Source organism: Protopterus annectens, chromosome 8.part0 (genome assembly GCF_019279795.1).
Source record: "Protopterus annectens isolate FY-2018-M chromosome 8.part0, PAN1.0, whole genome shotgun sequence".
In the NCBI taxonomy this organism is placed as follows: Eukaryota; Metazoa; Chordata; order Ceratodontiformes; family Protopteridae; genus Protopterus; species Protopterus annectens.
Genome location: NC_056741.1, coordinates 1,369,503,798 through 1,369,527,944, shown reverse-complemented (window position 1 = coordinate 1,369,527,944; position 24,147 = coordinate 1,369,503,798). Strand labels below are relative to the sequence as shown.

The 24,147-nt window shown below is 41.7% G+C and overlaps 1 protein-coding gene across 6 annotated transcripts in view; it reads right to left on the bottom strand.

Annotated features, from left to right (window-relative positions):
* The window catches only part of CEP164 (centrosomal protein 164), a 1,424,585-nt gene that overhangs the window by 829,755 nt on the left and 570,683 nt on the right, over positions 1-24,147 (bottom strand). For all 6 annotated transcript variants that reach the window (XM_044080950.1, XM_044080952.1, XM_044080951.1 and 3 more), the window contains 2 exons: positions 16,554-16,970; positions 6,042-6,173 (listed from right to left, as the gene is read on the bottom strand). In XM_044080950.1, coding sequence (XP_043936885.1) covers positions 6,042-6,173; positions 16,554-16,970 — 549 coding nt within the window. The remainder of the gene's footprint in view (positions 1-6,041; positions 6,174-16,553; positions 16,971-24,147) is intronic.

The following is a 24,147-nucleotide window of genomic DNA, read 5'->3' as shown; positions in this document are numbered from 1 at the left end:
TAGGGTCTGAGGGGGAAAGTTTAGGATCCCACTTGAGAGAGGATAGATACGCTTTCAGTGTGGTAATGCTTACTTGCGATGTATGTCAGAATGTAATGACTTTTGGAGGGGACTTTTTGTTATCAAGGTGTATGTTGAAGCTTAAAGGACAGTGACCACTTAGGTTGGCATGGTGGATGGAAATATGAGAAATAAGAGTGGTTGTCTGTGAATATTAGATCAAGCAGTGAGTGATGTGATGGGGAAGGATTAGATCTGGTCGATTCATGCACAAGTCATGTGAGATTAAATACATTGAGAAATTGAAATATGCAGTTTTGTGAGGGGCCAATGAGGTTAAGGTTAAAGTCATCAAGAAGAATAAGATTTTTGATGCTCTGACAGAGGAGGTTAAGTCCTTAAGTAGGTTTTTAAGCTTTTGTAATGAAGCAGGAGAAGGGAGACAGGCAACAGCTAGAAGAATCAGAGAGCTAAATAGATAGTAGGTTTGTATTAGTAACTAATTTGGAAGGGAATATGAGGAGGTATTATTTTGAGTGAGGAGTTGTATGTTAATATCTGACTTGAAAATAAGCAGACTGCCTCCTCCTTGCTTTAATCCTGGTTTGGCATCAAGACAGTAATCATAGCCTGGGAATATGTGGTGAATAGACACATCTTCTGGCTTAAGGCTGAAGGCAATGATTTGGGGATTGAAAAGAAATAAATGTTGAAAGGACTCCAGTCGCAACTAAACAGCTTCAAGAATTTATTAAAATATAAAAAGCCAGTACAATAACGTGAGCCCTTTCGCCTCACCACAGAGATTTCATCAGACAAATAATGCCTTCCACATCACCTCCTTAAATACCCTCCTTAATTTACATGTCATATAAAACAGCCTTTCAAATTATAAATATAGTGTTGTTAAAAAAACTGTTTACCAAGCTTAGGTGTCAAAACCTTCTCCACAAATTTAAAAAGTTGAAATAATAAATACATTTTTCATTTATGCATATAGTACCAAGAATACAGGACCAAAACATATTATTTAAGTCTCCGTTCATCCTATAATAGCTACCCTTTCCTTTAAAATGGGTTTAACAGATACATATTCATTCAGACCAGGGGGGAAGGTGGCTTTTAACCTAAGTTGCCATATCAACTCCTTTTTTATTAATGTTAATTTCCAATCACCTCCTCTTGGGTTCTTTTTCACTACATCCAAGATACCAAACTTGAAGCCCCCAAATTTGACACACTCACATGAGTGGTTATACAAGGTACTAGTTTCTTTTCTTGTTCTTATATCGTAAAGGCGCTCATAAATTCTATTTTTGAGTGCCCTCTCAGTTTTGCCTATGTAAAAACTTGGGCAGCCCCCACATTTTGCTAAATATACCAGTTTGGATGCTGCACAATTACCTTTTTTGAAATAAAATGTTACTCTGCAGTCCATTTTCTAGGGTTAGATTTTGTGTACCAATTGCAGTGGTTAGCATGCTCCTCACAGCAAGAAGAGTTCTCGGTTCAACTCGGCTGGGGGTGCTTTCTGTCTTGAGTCTGCATGTCCAGACATGCTGCAGGTGGATTGGACACTCTAATTGGCCCCTAGGTGTGTGTGTGGTGGTGTGTGTGTGTTGAAGGTTGGGCGCGGCTGGCAACACTGTAAAAAAAAACACTGCCCCATAAATATGCGGACAAGGTGATCAGATTTTGTGTACCAATGATGTAGGAACAAACGTTGCATGCTCCACAAGGTGTTGCCACCCTTCTCACTTCCCCATTTTTGAGTCGATCACCCTCAAGGAGTTCAACATTCTTTCCTATCCTGTAGGTGAACCTCGGCTTGTCACCCACTATTTCACTTAGATCTTTACTGATTTTAAAAATGCTCCATTTAGCTTGTACTCAAAGGTTTGGTAAAATGGTTAAACTCCATAATAAATGCTTTATCAAACTGGGAGGTGACAATTATCTTTGTTACTCGTCTCTAGCTAACACTTTTGGATCCTCAGGCACTCCCAAGCAGTTGAGGAATAGAATTCCCCCAAAGTTCTCTTGGTCTGCCCAGGGGCTTCATCCCAATGAGCTGTTTTTGGTCTTCCTCCAATGGGTAGCACCCAAGAGGCATTTTTGCAAAGTGCACAAGTCATCTTAGCGGATTCCTCTCAACATAAAAGAGAAGTTACTCAAGATCTTATTAGATTAATAAGCTCCTCAATTTCTCATGAGGAGAAAGTCCAGCTTTCCTGTGCAGGAAACCTCATTTCTGTTGCTTGATATCTGTCATTTCATCCTTTCACTCACAAAGCATAGCTTATGGCCACAGAGGAATCTGTTTTTGTTTCATCACCACTACTGTCGTAAGCAATACATATAATGATACTTTCACTGCACAGATCCTCTGGCCAATCTCATAATTCCCTCTACCTTCACTCCTGAGCAAAATCCCAAGAAACTTAAAATTCTTCTACATAAGGTAACTTTTTCACACACACCCCACCTGCATACACTAACACACTTGTTTCCAGGGTGGAATAATGACCTCTTAATCTGAGATGCTTTCTATAGTATATGATGGAAATCGGTCACTTGATGCTAAAAAAATATCATCACCTACAAACAACAAAGTTATAACCATCAAATCCTCAACCTGGATACTTTCCAGACTTTCCTGAACCCTGGAATCCTGCCCATGAAAATCACAAGCAGGATGGGAAACAAGACACACCCTTGAAAAAGGCCATGCCCCTTACACACATCTGACTTAACACTGAGAATGCTAACACAACTCATGCTCTTCAAAGAGAAGGATCTTGCAACTCTTCCTGTTTACAAAACTAATAAAACATTCCATGGTACACAGTCATAGTCTTACTTCTTACCTACACAATATATGTAGACAATACTGGAGAACTCCACTGGTGCCTCCAATATCTGTGCATAGACAAAGAGTTGATCAACTGTTCCATGACTAGGATGGAATCCACATTGCTTAACCTTACTAAGGCATCTGAGACTGTCTAGAGTAAGTGAATTAAAGTGAAATATCAAGCTTACATAGTTCAGTGGGTAAATTGCAAGAGGAAACAACAAGCTAGAGTGTGTGTGTGTGTGTGTGGAGCCGGGAGGCTACACATCCATCCCACAAGGAATCACCAATGGTGCTTGACAGAGTTCTGCACTGGGTTATTTCTTTTCTATTTTTCTCAGGCAATAAAAGTGAGAAACATGCTCTGGATTGTCATGCATTACAATGATGCAAACTAACATAATAGTAACTTTAATAAAAAATGCCAAAGTTTTTTATGATGGTAAACAAAAAATACCAATATTGCACTGTAGTAGTAATATCACCATTAGCATCAATAAATGCACCATCTTGAGACTTAATTGGTAAGCAGCAGTTTGAACTTAGACTTGTGTGTGTACTTATAAGTAAAGAAAGGATTGTTCCATTGTTCATCTAATTACAAGTGGAATGCCTAGTCACTCCAGGGAGATCAGTATACCACTAAATATATATTATACTAGTGCTATTTTCTTTGAAAAACATATCTGAAATAATGAAAGGGCACAAGAATTCCTTGTTAGAAAAAAAAGAGGTGACCATAGTTGAAAAAGATTAATATGAAATATACAACCTGCAGTGCAAACAACATATTGAAAAAAATTAATACTAGAAGTAAATACCAACAGCAGAAAAAAACAGGTTAAGTTATACAACACATTCTAAGATTATGGAATAAACTACCTCCTGTAATCAAAAACAAGTAAGTCATTAACTTCCTACAAAAATTACTTTCAAACCTGTATGAGAAACAGTAACCTTCAACACAAGGTTATGGTAACAACTTAAACTATGAACCTACAGTAACCTCCAAACTCTGGATCCCACTCAGTTCGGGTTTGTGAAAGGCAGATGATGCCTTCTGAACCTGACTGACTTCTTTGAAGCAGTCACCAAAGCCGTAGACGAGGGTAAGGTGGTTCACACAGCCTATCTTGACCTCACCAAGGCCTTTGACACCCCCCCCCATTCTGGAATTATAGCTAAACTCACTAAACTAGGTATAAATGCCTACATCACAATATGGCTTACCAACTGACTCACTGACAGAACCCACACTGTAAAAGTTGCAGACTCCAAATCTGACTTCAAACCAGTGACAAGTGGAGTACCACAGGGTTCAGTCCTGGGACCTCTCCTGTTTGGTATCTACTTCTCTGAAGTACAGGCTAACACAGAAGGCCTCTGGCTAATGAAGTTCGATGATGACTGCAAACTAGGAGCCATAGTCAAATCCCCAAATGATGTGAATAGCCTACAGAAGGACCTCTTTGAGACAGTTGCCTGGTGTCAGAAGCATGGCCTCAAGCTCAATGCCAAAAAACTGCATTGTTATCCCCTTTGGTAAAAACTCTGTACCCATGAGCTACCACATAAACGAAAGTCTGCTTAACGCTGAATGTGTGATAAGAGACCTTGGGAGCCAGGTGGACAGTAGTCTCTCCTTTGATAATCACATCGCCATAGTAGTCAGGAAATCCTGTGTGGGACACCTGATCACAAAAGGGTTCTCATCCAGGAAAAAAGAGGTCATTGTTCCCCTCTACTCGGCACTCATTAGACCCATTATAGAGTACGACGCCCCTTTTGGAATGTACCTGATAAGACATCTGCAGCAGCTAGAAAGGCCACAGAAATACCTCACAAAGAGGATTACTGGCCTCAAACAGATGCCCTACACTAACTGTCTCAAAAGAAACCCAGCTTTACTCTGTAGCATATCACCTACTCCGAGAAGATCTCTGCCTAACATATAAATCCATGTTAAACCCAGAGCTGTTGGACACGCTAGACCTAAAAAAAATCCCAATCCCTCCAAGCTACATGCTCTAGGGACCTAAACCTTATCGCCACAATAAATAGGACATGCTGGAGGGATAGACTCCTGTCCCAGAGACTTCCTATACTCTGGAACAAGCTACCCATCTATGTCAAGCAAAGTTCCTCATTAGCATTCTTCAAGAAAAATCTTGATGAATGGATGGGAAATAGGAAATACACCCCGGGATCACTTTTGTGGCTCTACTCGACAGGGCACAGAAAATTAACTTTCTTGGGAACCTTGTTGGCTAGGCTTACTTAGGCCTTTGGGCCGATAGCCTAGTACCTACCTATGAACCTACTTTAAACAGTGGTTTGTTGTAAAGTTAACTGGATTAGAGATGTGCATTTTTTTTACTTGAAAATGAAATGTCCTTCAGCTAACACTTCATATATTAAAACAACGCAAAGGATTTAAGTTCAAAACATTTTCAACATACAGGATTACGATCACATACCTAATCAAAACTACTTTATTATGTATTCAAGACAGGAATCCCAAGAAATTCACGTCAAGAGTGAAGCTCCTGAGGTGTATCTTGCCATCCATGTCAACAACACATAATTAAAGGTTAAAGTCGAAGATCTAATAATAATTCTTTGTAGTACATGAAGCTTTACTCTCTTTTTTTTCTGTAACTAGTTAATACATGAAACAGGTAAAGTTTTTTTTTTAATGGTTTTGAAAGACAGTAAAGCCTGTACTGTTCTAATTTATTTAAAATATTTATAAACATGACAAGTTTTATCCAATATGCATTTCTGAAGAATAAGAATTGTGACATTCTGTTTCTGATATTTTTGACAGACTATAATTCTCAGTGGTTTACCAGAAATTAAAACCTGTTTAGTAAGGACAGCGCAAACTAAGAGATTAACTCATGGATAGTTAAGAGGCATACACAGCAGGCAGAAACAAAGCTGTTTTTACTTCTACTGCTGTCATTTGTTGGCTAGCACCATCAATATCTAATGCTTAGCATGACACACAATTTTTAACAGTGCTTAGAAAGTTGTGTAACTTTCTAACTGCTGCTGATAGTGGGTCTCTAGCTAGAGTAGTTTTAGCTTGCTTGCGTTTTTCTCAGTATTGAAGTATCACGACTGTGCTCCATGCGCTGCATATTTATTACCAAAATAAAACAGACATTTTTTTAAATTTCTTTACCTTATTTTTTGCTCTTCTGACTCCATTTCTTGCTTTATCTGAGCTCGTAATTTCTGTAGTTTTTCTTTCTGCTCCTCCCCCAGCTGTGCTTCTTCTACTTCTCTTTCTATCCTCAACTTTTCTGTCAGATACCTGAAAATGGAAAAAAAAAAGTACTTTCTCTACCATTTCTAAAAACAAGACTATGTAAAGTGCTTTGCTTCAGAAAACAATTTTCAAATGACAAGAAAATATCTACATTGCTGAATGGTACAGTTGCATTACATAAACTTTTTCATCAAAACCTTCTGTTCTTTCTTTCCGGTCTTATAACAAAGCCGATGGCATCTCATGCTACCCAGTCGATCTCTGACTTGCTCGGTGTAGTAATGCACCACTATAATTACACAACACCTTCTGCTGGTAAGGAGAAACTTACCCACAACACCCTTAAGGTACTACTTAAGTGTTAAAACATCACCGAAGAATTCAGCACCATATCCTATCAGCTATGCATCTAATGCTTACTTCAAGCACTCCATGCCTTTAACTAGAGCACCTTAAGGATTGCCTGCTGAAGTCAAGATTACAATCTGAACTAAAATGTGAATAACTTGCCACAACTGATTCAGCTCTGATTGGAAGATAAACATTTTTTTAATAAAATAATAATTTAAATCACTGCCTTTAGAATCCAGGGATATGCCAAAGGCAGGGAATCTCTTTGTGAAACACCTAAATGCAGTGCAATAGAACTAAACTTCAAAACTATTTGAGGACTGCTGTTATGCTATGCGAAAATAAAAGTCACACTGGAAGGCATGCAACAGAAAATGTCCTTCTATTCCTATGTTGCAGGATTCCATTTGTGGGATTTCCTGCCCTCAGGCAACTCGTACGTCATCTCATATACAAAATCTTCAGCTTGACTGTTGCAGCTGCGTGGAACATCACACGTAGGGCCATAAACCAGAGGCCTTAAATGTGCTGTCTGCACGCACAATCCCCTGAACTTTTCAGCCACAGACGACCTACGCATCATACAATCACTCCTTCACAGACATCGCATCAATAAAGCTAAGTAACCTGTTGGATTTCGATTTTTTCTTGTTTCGCTAACTGTTATTGCCTAGGCTTGGTTGTTGTAGCCTTTAGCTGATGTCAGGTAAAAAGGGAAAGTGCCAATGTGGGCACCAGATACCCCATAAAGACAGCCATGATAAGTGTGTTTTTTTCTTAGACTGGGAGCATGACCATTCCTCCTGCTCGATTTGTCAATCATTTGTGCAGAAAACCTGCGCAGCCATCGGCCGACTTAAATCTTTATCTAGAAAATCAGCGCCTAAAACGGTTAGCTCTTAGAATGGATCCCACAACTGAAGCCGAACACGAACCTCCATGAAAGAAGGCCATGATTCCTAGGCCTTCCTCTCCTGCCGATCCGCTTCACGATGCCCCGCTAACTGCCGCTCTAGGAGTTGAGGAGCGCTCGGCGGTTCCGTCGACTTCAGTGATGACCCTAGAGGAAGCCGTTGCACAGCCGACTGGCACGTCCTCGGAGATTGCCCAGACACCGACTACTGTCAATGTCGAGGGGGAACCAGATTCTGTGGTACCTCCAACCGGGATCCATCCTTCTGAAATGTTGTCTTGTAAGTTGGACACCAGGCTGGTCCCTACCTCCACCCTGGCCAAAAAGAAACAAAAGACTAAGCATACCTCCTCTTCTCAAGAAACTTTTCCAGACTGGCAGGCTTTCGCTTCCCCACTTATGCAGGCCTTCAGCCTCAAACCCCCTCTACTCTGCCTTTATTGAGCCCTGGGTCTGATTTTGCCTCTTCCCTCCCATCCATGACCTCTCAGGTTAGGGAGGAAGAGCATGATTCCTCCTTTCCTTCCTCAAAGGACTCCATTTCTTACACATCTCAGATTGCCTCTCCCCAGGAGTATTACTCCCCTGATGAAGAATCTGTAGAAGGGGACTCCCTCCCCCTCCAAGGATATTACCTTTGGTGAGACCATCACAAAGATGAAAGATTACTTCAAATGGGATACATCCCAAATGACTGACACCCAAAAGAGATACTTTGGGCTGCTTCAAGTGGAATCTCCCTCCCCCTCAGTGCTCCCTCCAGTGCTTCCTCCTACTTGGATGCCTTTAATTCAGCCTCTAAGGCTCCAGAGTCCCAGCCTCTGGCCCCAAAGAGCCCTGACCACTTCTATAAAGTGCTAGAGGAGCAAAAATTCTTAGTTAAGCCTCCCTTGGCTGACCTAGCATTTATTGCCACTGCTCCTGATAAACAGTCCAGGCTGCTGCCTTCCACCTCCCTCCTACCCACTGATAAAGATAGCAAATACATGGATAGGATGGGAAAGAAAGTTTACACATCCTCCACTTTGGCATTCAGAGCCATAAATTATCAGACCCACATGACTAATTATGCTCTAGACTTAGTGTCTCAGGCCTCCTCCATGCTGGCCTCTATGCCTGACAGTCCCATTAAGGCTGACATGGCCTCCAAGCTGTCCTTGGCTCAGCAAGTAGCCAGATACTCAATCAGATGCAGCTACGATGCTGCAGAAGCATCTGCCCGCTCAGCAGCAGTTGCTTCTGTCCTTAGGAGATACACCTGGCTAAGACTGCAGAATCTAACAAAAAATGAACAGTGGAAAAATGCAGATACTTGGAATCCAAAAGGCAGAGCACGGATAATTTATTTAGTTTTTCGGTGAGAGTTTTTTTTTTTCTTCCTCAGACTACAACAATACAAACAACAAACACTTCCTTTAATAAAAATGCTGAATGAAGCTGCCATCAATTATATTCAAAAAACAATACTAATACTTTGAACATTAACATTTACAGTAAAGTTACTACATTTCCTTATATTATTTGTATTAAAATACAGCATACTAGTTGATAAGTGATATTTACCTCTCCTTAAGTTTTTTTTTTTATATACATTAATGGATACAATTTTTTTATTTAATCCTGGGTATATAAGGCGATGTACCGAATCTGCCAATAAACTTCTTTATGTAAAACTAACATCCAAGAAGGTAATTTCATTGACTACAGAATCTACCTGAGGACTTCAAGTCCAAAATCCCGGACACCCCCCTGGATCACAACTTCCTCTTTGGAAAACAACCTGCAGATCTCTTCAAAAATCTGCAGGAAAAAAGTAAAGAATTACAGGACATCAAGCACCTGCTGGTGTCCCCCATTCCCAAATATTACAGGAACTACCCTGCTAAAACCACTTTTGTAAGGCGAAACCCTCCTCAGCCAGCTGCCTCCTCTTCCAGGTCTAGAAGAGGGGCAAGAAGACCTTCTTCATCCAGACCTAATGTACCCCCTCCTCAACCCAGACAACCCTTTCAGGATACAGGAGATCCCAATAATGCATGACTGCCTGGCCCACCTTCCACTCTCTGCACGCTTTCCGTATTGTCTTCCCCTCTGGCAAGCCATCACCATAGATCAGTGGGTATTATCCATTATCTAAAAAGGGTACTTCCTATCCTGGAAAGACAAACCACCCAGGAGAAGTACTCCTTTCCCCCAAAAAAAAACAAATTCATCTCCTACCACAAGTCTTGTCAGAACTTCTAAAGCTAGGCACCATGGAACCTGTCCCCTCAGGACAGGAAGGAAAGGGATTCTACTCTTCTCTCTTCCTGGTCCCTAAAAAAGATGGCCCATGGAGACCCATTTTAGATCTCTCCTTTCTAAACCTACATCTTCAGGTCCCCTCCTTCAAAATGCTGTCACTTCCCACTCTCCTGCCTCTTATTCCACCCAGAGCCTTCATGGTCACCATATACCTAAAAAAGCCTACCCTCACAAACCCATCAGGACTTCCCACAGACAATTTCTACATTTCTCTGGACAATCCTCTCACTTCCAATTTACTGCCTTGCCCTTTAGTTTATCCACTGCCCCTTGAGTCTTTACAAAGTGCCTAGCCCCAGTAATTGCCTTCTGCAGAACGCAGTGAATCCAGACATACCCTTATCTGGACGATATTTTAATACTAGCAGAGTCCAACGATACCCTCCCAAGGCACCTGCTCTTCACCATGTCCCTTCTGCAAAATCTAGGGTTTACCATCATCCCCCCAAAGTCCTCCTTGAACCCAGGCCAGGACAAGATTTTCCTAGGCTGCATAATTAAGACAGACAAAATGAAGGCCTTTCTCCCACAGGACAAGGTTCTATCCCTGACTGCCCACTTCCAGGAAACCCTCCATTCCCAGAAGGTGATGGCAAGGCAATTCCTGCGTCTCCTGGGCTTAATGGCAGCTACCATCCCCATGCTACAACTGGCCAGGATGCACAGTGGAACCTCAAAAACATTTGGTCCCAACACCTACATCCCTTAGAATAGTTGATTCCTCTCCTTTCTTGTCTGAAGAAAGAAATCAGCTGGTGGATCTAAACCCGGGACTCCCATTGCAATCACCCACCCTAACCAAAACAATGCATACAGATTCAAGTTGGGGTGCAACTCTGGCATCCTACAGGGTCCAGAAAAACTGGCACCCTTCTTTACAGTGCAATCCCATCAATATCAGGGAAATAATAGCTGTCCTCCTAGCCTTAAAGACCTTTATTCCCCTTCTGGTCCCAGGGGTGCTCTGGATAGTGACCGACAACACCACAGTTACGTGGTATTTCAACAAACAGGGAGGAACAAAGGGCTACCAATTGTGCAGACTGACCCTGCTATTATGGACCTAGCCTCTCGCCACAACCTGGTTCTGCAGGCAACCTACATCCCCTCGCAGGACAACAAACAAGCAGACCTCCTAAGCAGGACATCCTCACCACAGCACAAATGGATGCTGCACAGAGGGGGTCTTCCTAGACAAAGTCCACCGGAGGGGTACTCCACAAATAGACCTGTTTGCCTCCCCCCAGAACAGGCAGCTGCAGACCTTCTGCTCAAAGATACACTCCCCTCTGGCTTGGAGAGTGGACGCTTTCAGCATCTCTTGGGAGGGGAAGTTTCTTTATGCCTCCCCCCTTTCCAATGATTCAGAAAGTCCTCCTGAAACTATAGAAGGACAAACCAAAAATCTTGGTAGTGACACCCTACTGGCCAAGGCAGCACTGGTCCCCCCTACTTCTCAATCTAGCCAAGGGCATTCACTACAAGTTACCCTACAAGGTGAGCCTACTAACATAAGACAAAGGAACTCTTCATCATCCACACTTGCAGATGTTATCCCTGACTCTGTGGGTGATAAACATTTGCTCCCCTTTAGACACCACTACTCAGAGGACGTGCTTTCAGTCCTGAGGGAGGCAATAAAACCTACCACCAGAAAAATCTTACCTTGCTAAGTGGGAAAGATTTACTAAGCGGTGTCTGGACAAGGGAAGGGAGCCCTGTTCGGCGGATGCCCCCCTTGTTCTCACTTATGTGTGTCAACTGATTAAAAGCGGACTTTCTTACTCTTCAGTGAAAGTACACCTTTCCGCTATATCAGCCTGCTTGCCCGTGGATCCTCCCTTGCTAGCCAGGCTCGACGTAACGCTCTTCCTTAAAGGGGTCTTTCACAGAAGTACTCCTTAAAATAGAGAACATCAATATTTGTGCTGTAACAGAGACCTGGTTCAAGGCAGCAAAAAGCACCCCCTGCACTACCAGGCTGCAACTCATTCCATACCTTTCGGCCCCAGAACTTCGACCGAAGCTCCAAAGGCGGTGATGTTTCCATATTCATAAAGGATGCGCACACCTCCAGACTGGTAGCCCAACATAACGCATCTGAGACACTTCAGGTGCAACTAACACTGGGTAAGACAGCGATTCAGGTCATAGCCTGCTATAGGTCGCCAGCCATGTCCCAAGATTCACACTCCACATTCCTAAGCACCCTGGAGAATATTAGGGTCCAATCTAACACTCTCATACTGGGCGACTTCAACTACCCCTCCATTAACTGGGAAAACTATTCATGTACCAATACACTTTCCCAACGCTGTCTGGAATTCATTAATTCCAATACCCTGGACCAGCTCGTTCTTACCCCATCCTTAACCTGGTCATTACTAACATGGGCGACCATTGCTCTACACCAGTAGTCAACTCCTCCCTGGTTAGATCTGATCACAAGCTAATCATTTTGGAAATCCACATCCCTCCCACCACCGCAACAAAGGTAACCACCATGAAAAATTTCTCCAAAGTTAACATTGGGCTCCTAAAAACAGAGGTGGCTAACTTCACAGCACCCATGCAAACTGGAGAATATTTGCATGACCGCTAAATCATACACCAATGCACTGTACGAACATGTACACAAATGCATGGATCTTGCCATACCCAATAGAACTAAGACGCTCTCCTCAAAAGAAAACGGAAGCCAATCTGGTGGTCCCCTGCCATAAACAAACTCTACAACAGAAGGAGGAAACAGATGCGGAAAAAGGTGAAGTCCCACAACTGGAAAAACTCCCTTATCAGCCTCAACAAAAGGTTGAGATCCCTCATCAAATCCTCTAAAGCTAGTTATGAAAACAGAATTGCAGCAGATAGTAAAGACAACCACAAGGCTGGGGTGCCTTCTGTGTGGAGTCTGCAAGTCCTCCCTGTGGTCGTGTGGGTTTCCTCCGGGTGCTCCGGTTTCCTTCCATATCCCAAAGACATGCTGTAGGTGGATTGGACACTCTAAATTGGCCCTAGGCATGAGTGTGTGCATGTGTGTGCCTTCTGTGGAAGGCTGGGCACCGGGCTGGCAACTCGACACTGTAAAACTCCACTGCCAGTCATGAGCAGACATGTGATCCGCTATGGCGACCCCTAACTGGGAAAGGCCGAAAGAAGAAGTAAAGACAACCACAAGGCCTTCTATAGTTATGTAAAGAATCTCCATGGCAATTCCCAGATTTGCTCTGAGCTACTGCACAATGGTACCTCCTATACCGAGCCAACAGATATTGCAAATATACTGGCAGACAGATTCAGTGCTAACTTTAGCCCCCCAAAGGACCAATCACAATACCAGTAGATTGCCACGCACCCAGTATTACTGCTGCACAGGTTAAAACAGCACTGTCCAAGGCCAAGAATACAGCTTTTATGGGACCTGACAGCATCCCTGGCTGTGTTCTACTTGAACTACAGAGTGAACTGGCACCACACCTGTGTGCCCTGTTCAATAACAGCCTCACCTCAGGCTTTGTCCCTACCGAATGGCGCATTGCTACAGTCATCCCTCTCCACAAAGGAGGAGCGACTACAGACCCTGGGAACTATCGCCCCATTAGCCTGACGAGTCTGATATCCAAAGCTATGGAACGCATCATCATGGACCTAATAAACAGGGATATAGGGAATCTCCAAACTCTGGATTCTACACAGTTTGGTTTTGTGAAGGGTAGCTCATGTCTGCTCAATTTGGTCGACTTCTTTGAGTCAGTCACCAGAGCTGTGGATGAAGGTAAGGTGGTTCATACAGCCTACCTTGATCTGGCCAAGGCCTTTGATACCATTCCCTACTCAGGAATCACAGAAAAACTTACTAAGGTAGGCATCAACCCCTATATCACTAGGTGGGTTGCAAATTGGCTCACAGATAGAACCCACAGAGTGAAAGTAGCTGACTCCAAGTCAGACTGCCAACCAGTCACGAGTGGAGTCCCACAGGGTTCAGTCCTGGGTCCTCTCCTGTTTGGTATCTACTTCTCTAAAGTCCAGGCCAACACGAAGGGACTCTGGTTGACAAAGTTCGCAGATGTTGGGAGCTATTATTAACTCCCCAAGTGATGTTGACATCCTGCAGGAAAGGCCTCAATGAGACCAATGACTGGTGCCAGAACCATGGCCTTAAGCTCAATGCCAAAAAATGTGTCTTCATCCCCTTTGGGAAAAACCTGGTTCCCTTGAATTACCACATTGATGGTAGTCCACTGAACACAGGAGGCGTTAAAAGAGATCGAGGAACACAGGTTGACAGCAACCTCTCTTTTTTGGCCACCACGTTGCCACTGTGGTCAGAAAGTCTTTCTATGTGGCACATCTCATTACAAAGGGTTTTGCATCCAAGAAGAAAGAGGTCATTGTCTCCCTCTACTCTTCCCTCATTAGGCCAATCATTGAGTACAATGCCCCATTTGGCATGTACCTCACTAGACACCTGCAAAAACCAGAAAGGCTGCAAAAGTACCTCACAAAGAGGATCCTAGGTCTTAAACACTTGTCCTAGGGCGGTGGCCACCCCCAAGGCATTCATGAGCAGTCTGGAATGGCATTCATCATGGAAGCAGCCACTTGGTCCACTATCCATACTTTCACCAGACAGACTCAAAAAACTCCAACTATTCTCTGTCTCATATCGCCTACTTAGAGGCGATCTCTTCTTGACTTATAAAGCCATGTCTGATCCAGCTATGTTAGAAATACTACATCTAAAGAAATCCCAATTGCTCCACACCACATGCTCCAGAGACCTCAACCTCATTACCACAATGAACAGAACATGCTGGAGGGATAGGTTCATAACCCAGAGACTGCCCATGCTATGGAATAGACTTTTCATACATGTCAAGCAGAGAATCTCACTGGCCCTCTTCAAGACAAATCTTGATGAGTGGATGGGAAATAGAAAATTCACACCGGGGATCACTCCAGTGGCTCTACTCGACAGAGGCACTAGGAACTAAGGTTGGGTGGCACGATGCCAGGGTAATCCTATGGGCTATGCTTGTAAAGGCTCCAGGGCCATTACCTAGTACACACCTATGAACCTATGAGGCTGCCAAAGAAGCCTATTCCTCTACCCTGGGACCTCAATTACATCCTGGAAAAACTAACCCAGCACCCTTTCGAACCAGCTGTGTCTTCTTCCTTACAGATGTGTGCTTGGAATACCATCCTGCTGGTGGCTATCACTTTAGCCTGAAGGGTCTCAGAGCTGCATGCCTTAATGGCCTGCCCCCCCTACACCACCTTCCACAAAGACAGAGTCACTCTGCAGACCAATCCCTCCTTTATGCCCAAGGTGGTCAATGACTTGTCTCGAAACCAATCTATCCACTTACCAACTTTCTTTCCCTCCCCCACTAATGAAGGGGAGAGGATACTGCACTCCTTGGATGTCCACAGGCAACTTAGATTCTACCTGGACAAAGTCAGAACCATTAGGAAATCTAAGCAGCTCTTTGTCTCCTTTCACCCCAGAGCCCTGGGCAAGACAGTCTCCAAACAAACCATCGCTTGCTGGATCAGGAAAACTATTTGTCTCTGTTACACTCACCATGGAAAAGATCCTCCAGTGGGAGTAAAGGCCCATTCCACTAGGGCGGTGGCCGCCTCCAAGGCATTCATGAGCGGTCTGGAATGGCATCCATCATGGAAGCAGCCACTTGGTCCACTATCCACACTTTCACCAAACATTACAAACTGGATCAAGTTTTCAGAGCTAGGGCAGGATTCGCCAGGGTCATCCTACAGGACTTTGTAGAATCCTCTTCAGCATCCCCCTGCCTTTCATGCAATTAAGCTGTGGTACTGCCCCACAACTGGAATACTGCAACATAGGAATTGAAGGACATAGAATAGTTGTGTAAAATCCTACCACAACCATAGATGTCCTTCTCCTCCATGTTGCAGTATTCCTTCCCACCATTACCCCTATACTTGCTCTTTTATTCCCAACTAAGTCCAGGATCTAATTAATCTACTAAATGACACCAAGGCCACACACCTGTCCCCACTGGCATCCCTTCTGCTGGGCCTTCCTCTCTACCTGCTGGCCTTCAAGTTTTGAGGATTGTGCATGCAGACATCACATTTAAGGCTCCTGGTTTATGGCCCTACTTGTGACGTCCCACGCAGCTGCAACAGTCAAGCTGAAGCTTTTGTATAGGAGCTGAAGTACGAGTTGCCTGAGGGCAGGAAATCCCAACAACTGGAATACTGCAACATGGAAAAGAAGGACATTTATGGTTATGGTAATATTTTACACAACTACTCTATATATGCCACACAGGATTTCATTTCTGTTAGTTCAGTGGGAAAAGTAACACATGGAGAAATATAAAGTCTGCTAACAATCTGTGAAGGACCTCACCTGTGTACATAGGTCAGAAAATAGCTACTGTCCACAAAAAGTGGAAGTAGAAGTGACAGAAGAGGAAAATATGTAGAAACATTCCCAAGTCAAGCTAAGTACTTTGCCAACAGCTCCATGTGAAAGTTCATGTACAGCTTACACTATGCTAAGCAGCAAGACTATGGCAGATTGAGCTGGTTGATGACCAGAAATAAAAGTATCTGCTCTTATTAGTTTAAAAAATGAAAGAAATGACAGTTCAGCGACTGCTACAAAAAAATTCTTACTCTGTTGTGCACATAATTATGTATTAAAAAAAAATTAAGTGACTAAGCAGCTACAAGAAATGCAACTGCCTAATGATCCAAACCCATACTTTTGTTTTTTACCTTTTAAGTAGCAATGCATTTCCTATGCATCAAAGCAAAGAACAGTATAAACAAATAAGGAAATTAATAAAGAGATGTACCGGAGTTTGTTCTCCTTTTCTTGATAAAGGTGTTGAGCTTCTTCTTCCTCTTTTTGCCTCAAATCTTCCTTTAGTCTGCGAAGGTTCTCTTCTTTCTGCTGATAAAGTTGTTTTTTCTCATTATCCACCTCCTGCTGAAGCCGCTTCTTCTCACTTTCCATCTCCTCCTCAAGACGCTTCTTTTCATTTTCAATTTCCTGTTGAAGCTGCTGCTTCTCGCATTCCACCTCCTGTTGAAGCTGCTTCTTCTCACATTCCACCTCATGTTCAAGCATAATCTTCTTACTTTCGACTTCTTGCTTAAGCTGCTGCATCTCATCTTCCATCCCCTGCTCTGTAGTGGTTGGAAGCTTCTCTATGAGTTTGTGAGAATGTTCTTGAATCATCTCCTTCTGCTGCATTTCAAACTTAATGCGCCTGCCAAGGGAAAGGTGCAAAATAACTAAAATACACACATTCAAATTAGTCAACTTGCATTTCAGATGATCCTAACTGAAACCAGAGCTGGATTTGCAGCTCAAGGAAAAAATAAGCTTACCATTAAATGTACTTATTTTTATTAGCAATTATAAATATACAATTTTTAAAAGTAAGGATAAGCAACTCAGTACTGTTCGATAAGACCTTTTGCTTGCATACCTGATTTATTGTTTAAAGTAATGCAGGGATTCTCGTAGGAAGTGAACCATATGCACAACCACCTTTCAGCAACATATAGCTACTAACTGTCCTAACAATCAACATGCATTTTATAGATTGGCATCCATTTTCTGACATGAACCTGCCCTTCCTTACCTGTTTTCTATTTCACTTCACCCAGTATTAGAGATACTAAGATATTTCAAGCAATCAGGCAGTTATATGTACCTTTCATTTCTGCTCAGCTTCGTATTCAATTGAATAAACACAGAAACATAATATGAATCTGTTGTGTTATGCTACTGCATTTCTCTAAGTTGTAATATGTAAATCCTACTGCCCATGAACTAAGGAAAAGTCAGTACTGATGAGAATACCTTAAAGTGGCTGCGATGGCACCTGGAAGCAAAGGGAAGGAGTAAGTTATACCTCTGGCAGCATTATAAGCTCAGCCCCAAATGGGATACTGTACACTCCTATCATGCACTTAAAAAAGGAATACAAAAATGAAATTAAAGCTAGTAAAAATATTTATTTAAGGCAGCAACAAACCACAGTGTTTAGACCCCAGACAATTTTTGAATAACCTATGTACAGAAAAGATGCCAAACATAACGACTCTCATTATTCACATATGCAAAATACGTTGTTCAAGATGGCCACAAAGTAACAAAATCTCCGACAGTTAGTTTCTCTTTCTAACATAATTTCTGCATTTTGCCTTCACACTTACCTTTGATCATCAACTGGGTACAAGCATGTCTTCTTATGTTATATGCCTGTCGGAGCAGTATACTCACTATCCCATTCTGTAAGTTCCTAATGATGCCTTGTCTATTCCTGGCTTTTTATGATGCACTGTTTCAACTGCCTGTTTACAGTGCATTAACCAGACCCTCTTTGCTGCTTGTGAACCCTGACAATTTGGCTACTACTGTGTCTCAGATCTCATCATCACTTACTTCTGTGTTAAGTTCTTCATCCAACAGAATGCCTTGCCTGCATTAAAATAACACCTGCTGGATGTCTACTCCTTGCAGAAAAACATGGCCTAATAAGTAACTGGAAAGCTGAAGGATTCATGATACATCCCATCAACTGACATAATACTTGGGTTTCCATCTTTCATACTGGCATTTGTGTGTTATGAAACTGTTGGGACTTCCTGTTATAAATTTCTGAGGAATCAGTTTGTCCTAGAGGGCTGTTGGTGTTTTTTTCCCCTCTTTTTTTTTACTCTGTCTGTTAATCATCATCCCCCTTCTGGCCAATCAGCCATTCATTCCACATGACCACAGCAAGGGTCAGCTGGGAAGCGACATCATTCAGACAGTCACCAGGAACAGTTCCAGGGTTTTTCTGTTTTTATGCCTTAACACCCTGCACAGATCCAGTAAAGCACTGAGAAAGGATGTGCAATGGCCTGATGAAGGAGGACAGCCACTCATTCCTACAAAGGGTATTTCCTCTGTAACCCTTTCCCTCCTACTGAATCATGAGCAATGGTCTTTCCAGTCTCAACCAGTGAGAATGCACCACACAATGCACCTCCCAAGTGTGTGCAACATTCTTCATCCTCTTGGAGAGGCAAGAGGGCGACCCCTCTTCATTTCTCTCCATCCTCTGGCTTGCTCCCCCAGTGTCAGGGCAACTAATAAAACCCGAGCCACCTGATTCACAATTGAGGCACATTACCAGTGCAACAAGAAGACAGGCTGGAATTTGAGATATCATTTGTCAAGATGCTGGTTCATTTTGTGGACTTGTACATGGAACAAAAGAGTACTACACTTTACCAGCACTGTACTTATAAATGCCTGGTCTTAAATTTTGCTGGCAGACTGATGAGAAGAAAGAACACACTAGAAATGTTCAAAACTAAACTAAAAGAACAAATGTTCCAGAATTCCAAATGCTCTTGCCTTTGAGAAAATGGCAAGTCTTTGCACCTCATAATTAAATCAAAACTATTACGTGCAAATTTATAACACATTAACCACTAAATGATTGTAAAATTCTATTCCTATGTGCATACTGATAAAGTTCTGTAAAAGTTTTATCTTTACTTTGTTACAATTCCTTTGTCTGCATGCTGATACAATTCTTGTTTTTCATGCACTGCTTTGACATTGTGCCAACTGGCTTGGATCATGACTGGAAAGGGTTTGACACCCAGACTACTTACCCAGTTATCAAACTGGAATGAATGAACGAATGAATGAGTTCATAAATAATGGTAAAAACAGGCGAGTTATTTTTCAGCTTTAGATTTCCTGGTAAGAAATTTAGTGATGCTGACAGTCCTGATGTGCTTCTTTTTATACTCCTGTGAATGTCTGACGTGCTTTAGTGAGATAAGTGAGGCACTCTGTAGACACTCTTGGAGCTGTTGACAAATCAAAGTGCAAGACAGAAAACTGAAAATGTACACCAGTTAAGAAAAGTGCAAAGGCCATCTGAAATCTTTGAGAACTGGAATGTGATGTGTCATTTAAATCCAGAGTGAGTAGAAAACAGAGACAGAATGAGAGGTAACAGAGGCTGAATAGAGAGCATCTTGAACTTTGGGACTCCAATGTGAAGATTCAGAAAAGAAAGATCTAGGACAGGTCTACAGTTTCCTTCTTTCTTGGGCTTCAGAAAGATTCCTGAATAAAATCTTTTCCCTGTTAGATCTAGGGAAACAGATTCTATGAGCCCCCCCCCCCCCAAAGAAGAAACACTGAAGTTGGGTGGACGGAAGCAGAGGAATCCCCTGAAATGGAAGAAGGGCTTTGCACTGCCAACTGTAGCCCCTCTGAATGATTCTTAGCACCCAAATGTATGAAGTTATCTGGTACAATTACGAAAAATTAAGACCTATGCTTTGGGATTACTTTATAGGACTGTCAGCATTGGGAAGGGGAAAACACATGAGGGACAAATAGTCACTTTTCTTAGACTGCTTTTGCTTTTGGGAGAATCCACCTTTCTTCTTTGAATCTACCTGTCACTGCTTTTTTGAAATGTTGTTTGCATGTGCCCTGCTGGTAAATCTTATTCTGTTTCTTGAAAGAGGAACCCGAACTGGAAGAAAAGTTTCTATTAGATTTAGGAAACGAGGGATCAAAAAATCTGGGTAACCCCCTAAATTAACCTTCCCCCTTCATCAACCTTTTGAGGAACTCAACAAAGGAAAGAGTGAATAGCACCTTTTTATGCCTGGGAGCATTCAGGATCTCACTTTTGATAGCCTCTGGTAAAGTCTAAAAATGTAACCAGGCAAATCTCCTCATCACTGAGCTGGTGGAACCTGCCCAAGAAACAGCATCAACAGAATCCAAAGCCCATTTTACATAATATTTGTTTATCTGAAACACACACGATACTAAAGAATTCAAAGATGCCTTAGCCTCTGAAGTAGACAGGTTGGTGATTAAGTTCCTCATTCATGAAAGGAAGACAGCAGAAACGTAAAACACACGAGCCTGACAGTTAACTGTTCTGAAAGCCAAGGTGGAAGTAGTATATAAACGTTTTGCCTAAACCTGTTAATACTTTTTCCCAGTTTCTCAGATGGAATAGGCCAGCTGTTGTATGAAATCTGGCAGAAGCAGATTTTGGAGAGACTGCAAGGTCTGACCTGGGGTTAGAAAAAAAATGGAATTTGTGGGTATAAGGCACCTTATATAATGTATCACTTTCTTGAAGCAGGTGACTGCCTGTCAGGCAAATTGTTAGCTGCCAAAAAGCATTCGCTAATGCTGGCAATACAAGAGGAACAGTTGCAGACTGAGGAAAAAACACCTGTAACAAATCATATCTTTGCTAGAATTCTTGTATATTTTATCTTTACGTTAAAACAAGTCCTTTATTAAAACAAATCCTTCATTATGGCAAAAGTATCAGAATAAGACCTTTCTTCTGGAAGGAAATCTAAAGAATAACTTTTCTTAGAGTCAGACTCCCCATTCTCCAGAGTGGGTACTTGAGAAACACAGCCCAAGCCTAAATCTTGCCTTTCAGACTGGGAATTGAAATCTGAGAAAGTAATCGTTTTCTATGACTCAGCATTTACAGACTGAAAGTCTCTAAATAAATTCTTAGAAAAGTCCAGCTAACCCTCCTTACCTGCTTTAGGAGGAGAAATATGTCTCATTTTATGATTCCTTTTCCTGGGAGGGTCCCCCACCGAAAAAGAGAAGCCTGAAGGATGGCCCCTTCCCCAGGTAAAAAGCTCCACTGAGTGACTTAGCTAAGGAACACTCCCCACCCCCCAGTTCCTCTGTTCCTTCCCTGATTCTGGCAAGAGTGTTTCTTCTAAACCTGACAAAGTCAGCTGAGCAGCTGCCTACCTCTTGGTCCTCAGTGGCCTCCTGAGCAGTAGAACCACAAGGTCTGAGAGAAAGTGATGAGCGCCTTGAGGAACACAAGATGGCCACAGCAGATTCACACATCAGCAGCTGAGGTGAACAGGAAGTTGGAATAAAGACTGAAAGAAGCCCCTCAGATAACTTTTTTCTTCTTGCAGCTCCTGGGAGGGATTGATAAGAGTTTTAACAGGATGTAGGTCCATGTCTGTAAAAGAAGCCTCGAAAACTTAGTGCTATCTCCTGACTAAAAAAATAATGATCTGAGGTAAAGTATTTTAGTGACAACCACTAAAAATACTAGTCCTAGCCTCCCACAGCAATGTACTGGAGAAAAAGCACACTTTTTCCCATAAAAATGATAATTAATAAGGGAATCCCCACAGGGACCCAGGACCAGCTGCCAGCTGAAAAAGGTGTCTGACAAGCTGTTAATGGAGATTAGAAGACTCAGTAAAACAGTCTAACAGAAAAATTAGATTTTATGGTAAAATCTTTTTATGACAACCTCCAAAACCAACAGTCCTAGATCCTAATTACAAAATGCGTAGTAAAAGTTAACTTCTTTTTCTTAAAAAAAAAATACTTCCATGGAATGCCTCTCAGGGAACCATGATTGAAAATGTAAAAGTGCAAGCAAAGTTTTAGTGACAACCACTAAAAAGACTGGGTCTTGCCACAATTATACAGTTCTGACAGAAAGAAAACACTTTTCTTCACAAAAATTGACACACTGGAATGTAATTCCTAACAGGGTACTTATCTGCCCAGCCTTATAGAAGCACTATCCATCTGTCGATCACCCAAAGCCCACAGAGGAGTGCACTCTTTGCCAGCATGAATATTTTGAAGTTTTGGCATCCTAGCCATTGATTTAACCCTGCTTTCATAAGCTGTGCAGTAGTTAGTGTGTGTAGAAGGTGCCTTAAAGCTCTGGAAACTGACAGGCTGGTCTAATACTGGCAGGATATGGTCCATATAGCTTAGGTTATAGTAAGAGTGATTCACTGATGAACATCTGTTGATCCCACTGAATGTGTTCTAATGATTTCCTGATAGCTTACCTCTAGAATCATAATGCAAACAGCTTTCCAGTTGGAAGTTGTTTGTTTTTCTAAAGGGGAACCCAACTTTTCAGATATAATGGAACTAAAGGTTTATCAGACATTTTGATTACTTTCATATACATCTTTTAACTGAAGGTGCTTATACTGTTTGCATTATTTTTCAAGCGGGTTCTGTGCTACGCCTAGCTGTTTAAATCAGTTTTGAATGGGTCTGTAATTTTTTTGCATTTTTACTGTTTTTTCACTAAATTTGAAGCTACAGTTACAGACTGAACTGGTTTTACAATTTACTCTGTTTTTAAGTAGTTTCTGTGCTCTTAAGTGCATTAATCAGTGTTGCTGTATTTATTTGCTATGTTTTCAGTCCCTTTTCAAATTTACGGAAGACAGTTTTGGCCAACTGTGTGAGTCATCTTGATCCTGTGGGAGTTGGACCTGGTGAAAGCAGAGGTAATTGCTGTAGTTCTGGGAAGATAAATACCACTAGGTAATGATTTAACTGTTTTCACTGGCTCTTTCATTTTCTCTGTTTAATTCATATTGCATGAACAGCTAGACATTGTTAACTTATTCCAAGATTATTGAAAGTTGAAGCTCCTGTGCTCAGGTTAAAATGAAACAAATTGGTGTTTGACTCTATTTTGCATTCAGGAAACAGGAAAGTACATTTATTATACTGCACTTAAAGTCTTATAGCTACTTAAATTGGTTTGGGGTGCTTTCTGCCATTTATCTGATTTACTGCATTTTCTATTAATCTGAAGTTACAGCTATTCATTGAAGATGTTTTACCATTTGCACTGCTTTTCAAGTGAGTTCTTTCTTGTGCCTAATTATTTACATCAATTTTGAATGAATTCTGACATTGTTCTGCACTTTTACTGTTTTAAACACTTTTATTAAATTATAACTTAAGACACAGGCTCACATACATTAATAGAAAAAAAACATATTAATATTTTCCCATTTAGATACATTATACATTACATATGTTTTCTTTCTGTATAACAACCGTCATTCCGTCCAACATTACATAAATTGCTCAATTCCTGCCGTCCCTTAAACCTTACTCCTCATACTGAACATTATTCTGCATGTATATTTCTCACAAATTCCATGTATTTGTATGTAATTTGTACCTTCCCGTTTCTAAAAATCTCTCTTCCAGTTATTTTCCCTCTTTTACAAAATTCAATACTTCAAATATAGTTTGTTTAGATTTTGATTTGCATTTTCTAGCAATTTTTTTGGGAAGCCAACAGAATTAAACTTAATAAGGCCTTACTATGTCTAAACAATTCAAATCCCATGTCCCAGCTCAAAAAGTAATTTCCTTAATTATAGCCATTTGCTCACTCAATATTTCTGACAGAGTACTCTGCAGGGAATTTTTTTAATTCTGCCAACTCAATACACTCCCAAAAGACATGTTCCCATTCACCTCTGTCTTCCCCATCACACCTCCAACATTTGCTTTCTACCCGAGGAAAAATTATATGAAGTCTGCTTGGGCTATAAAATAGCCATGCCAACACTTCC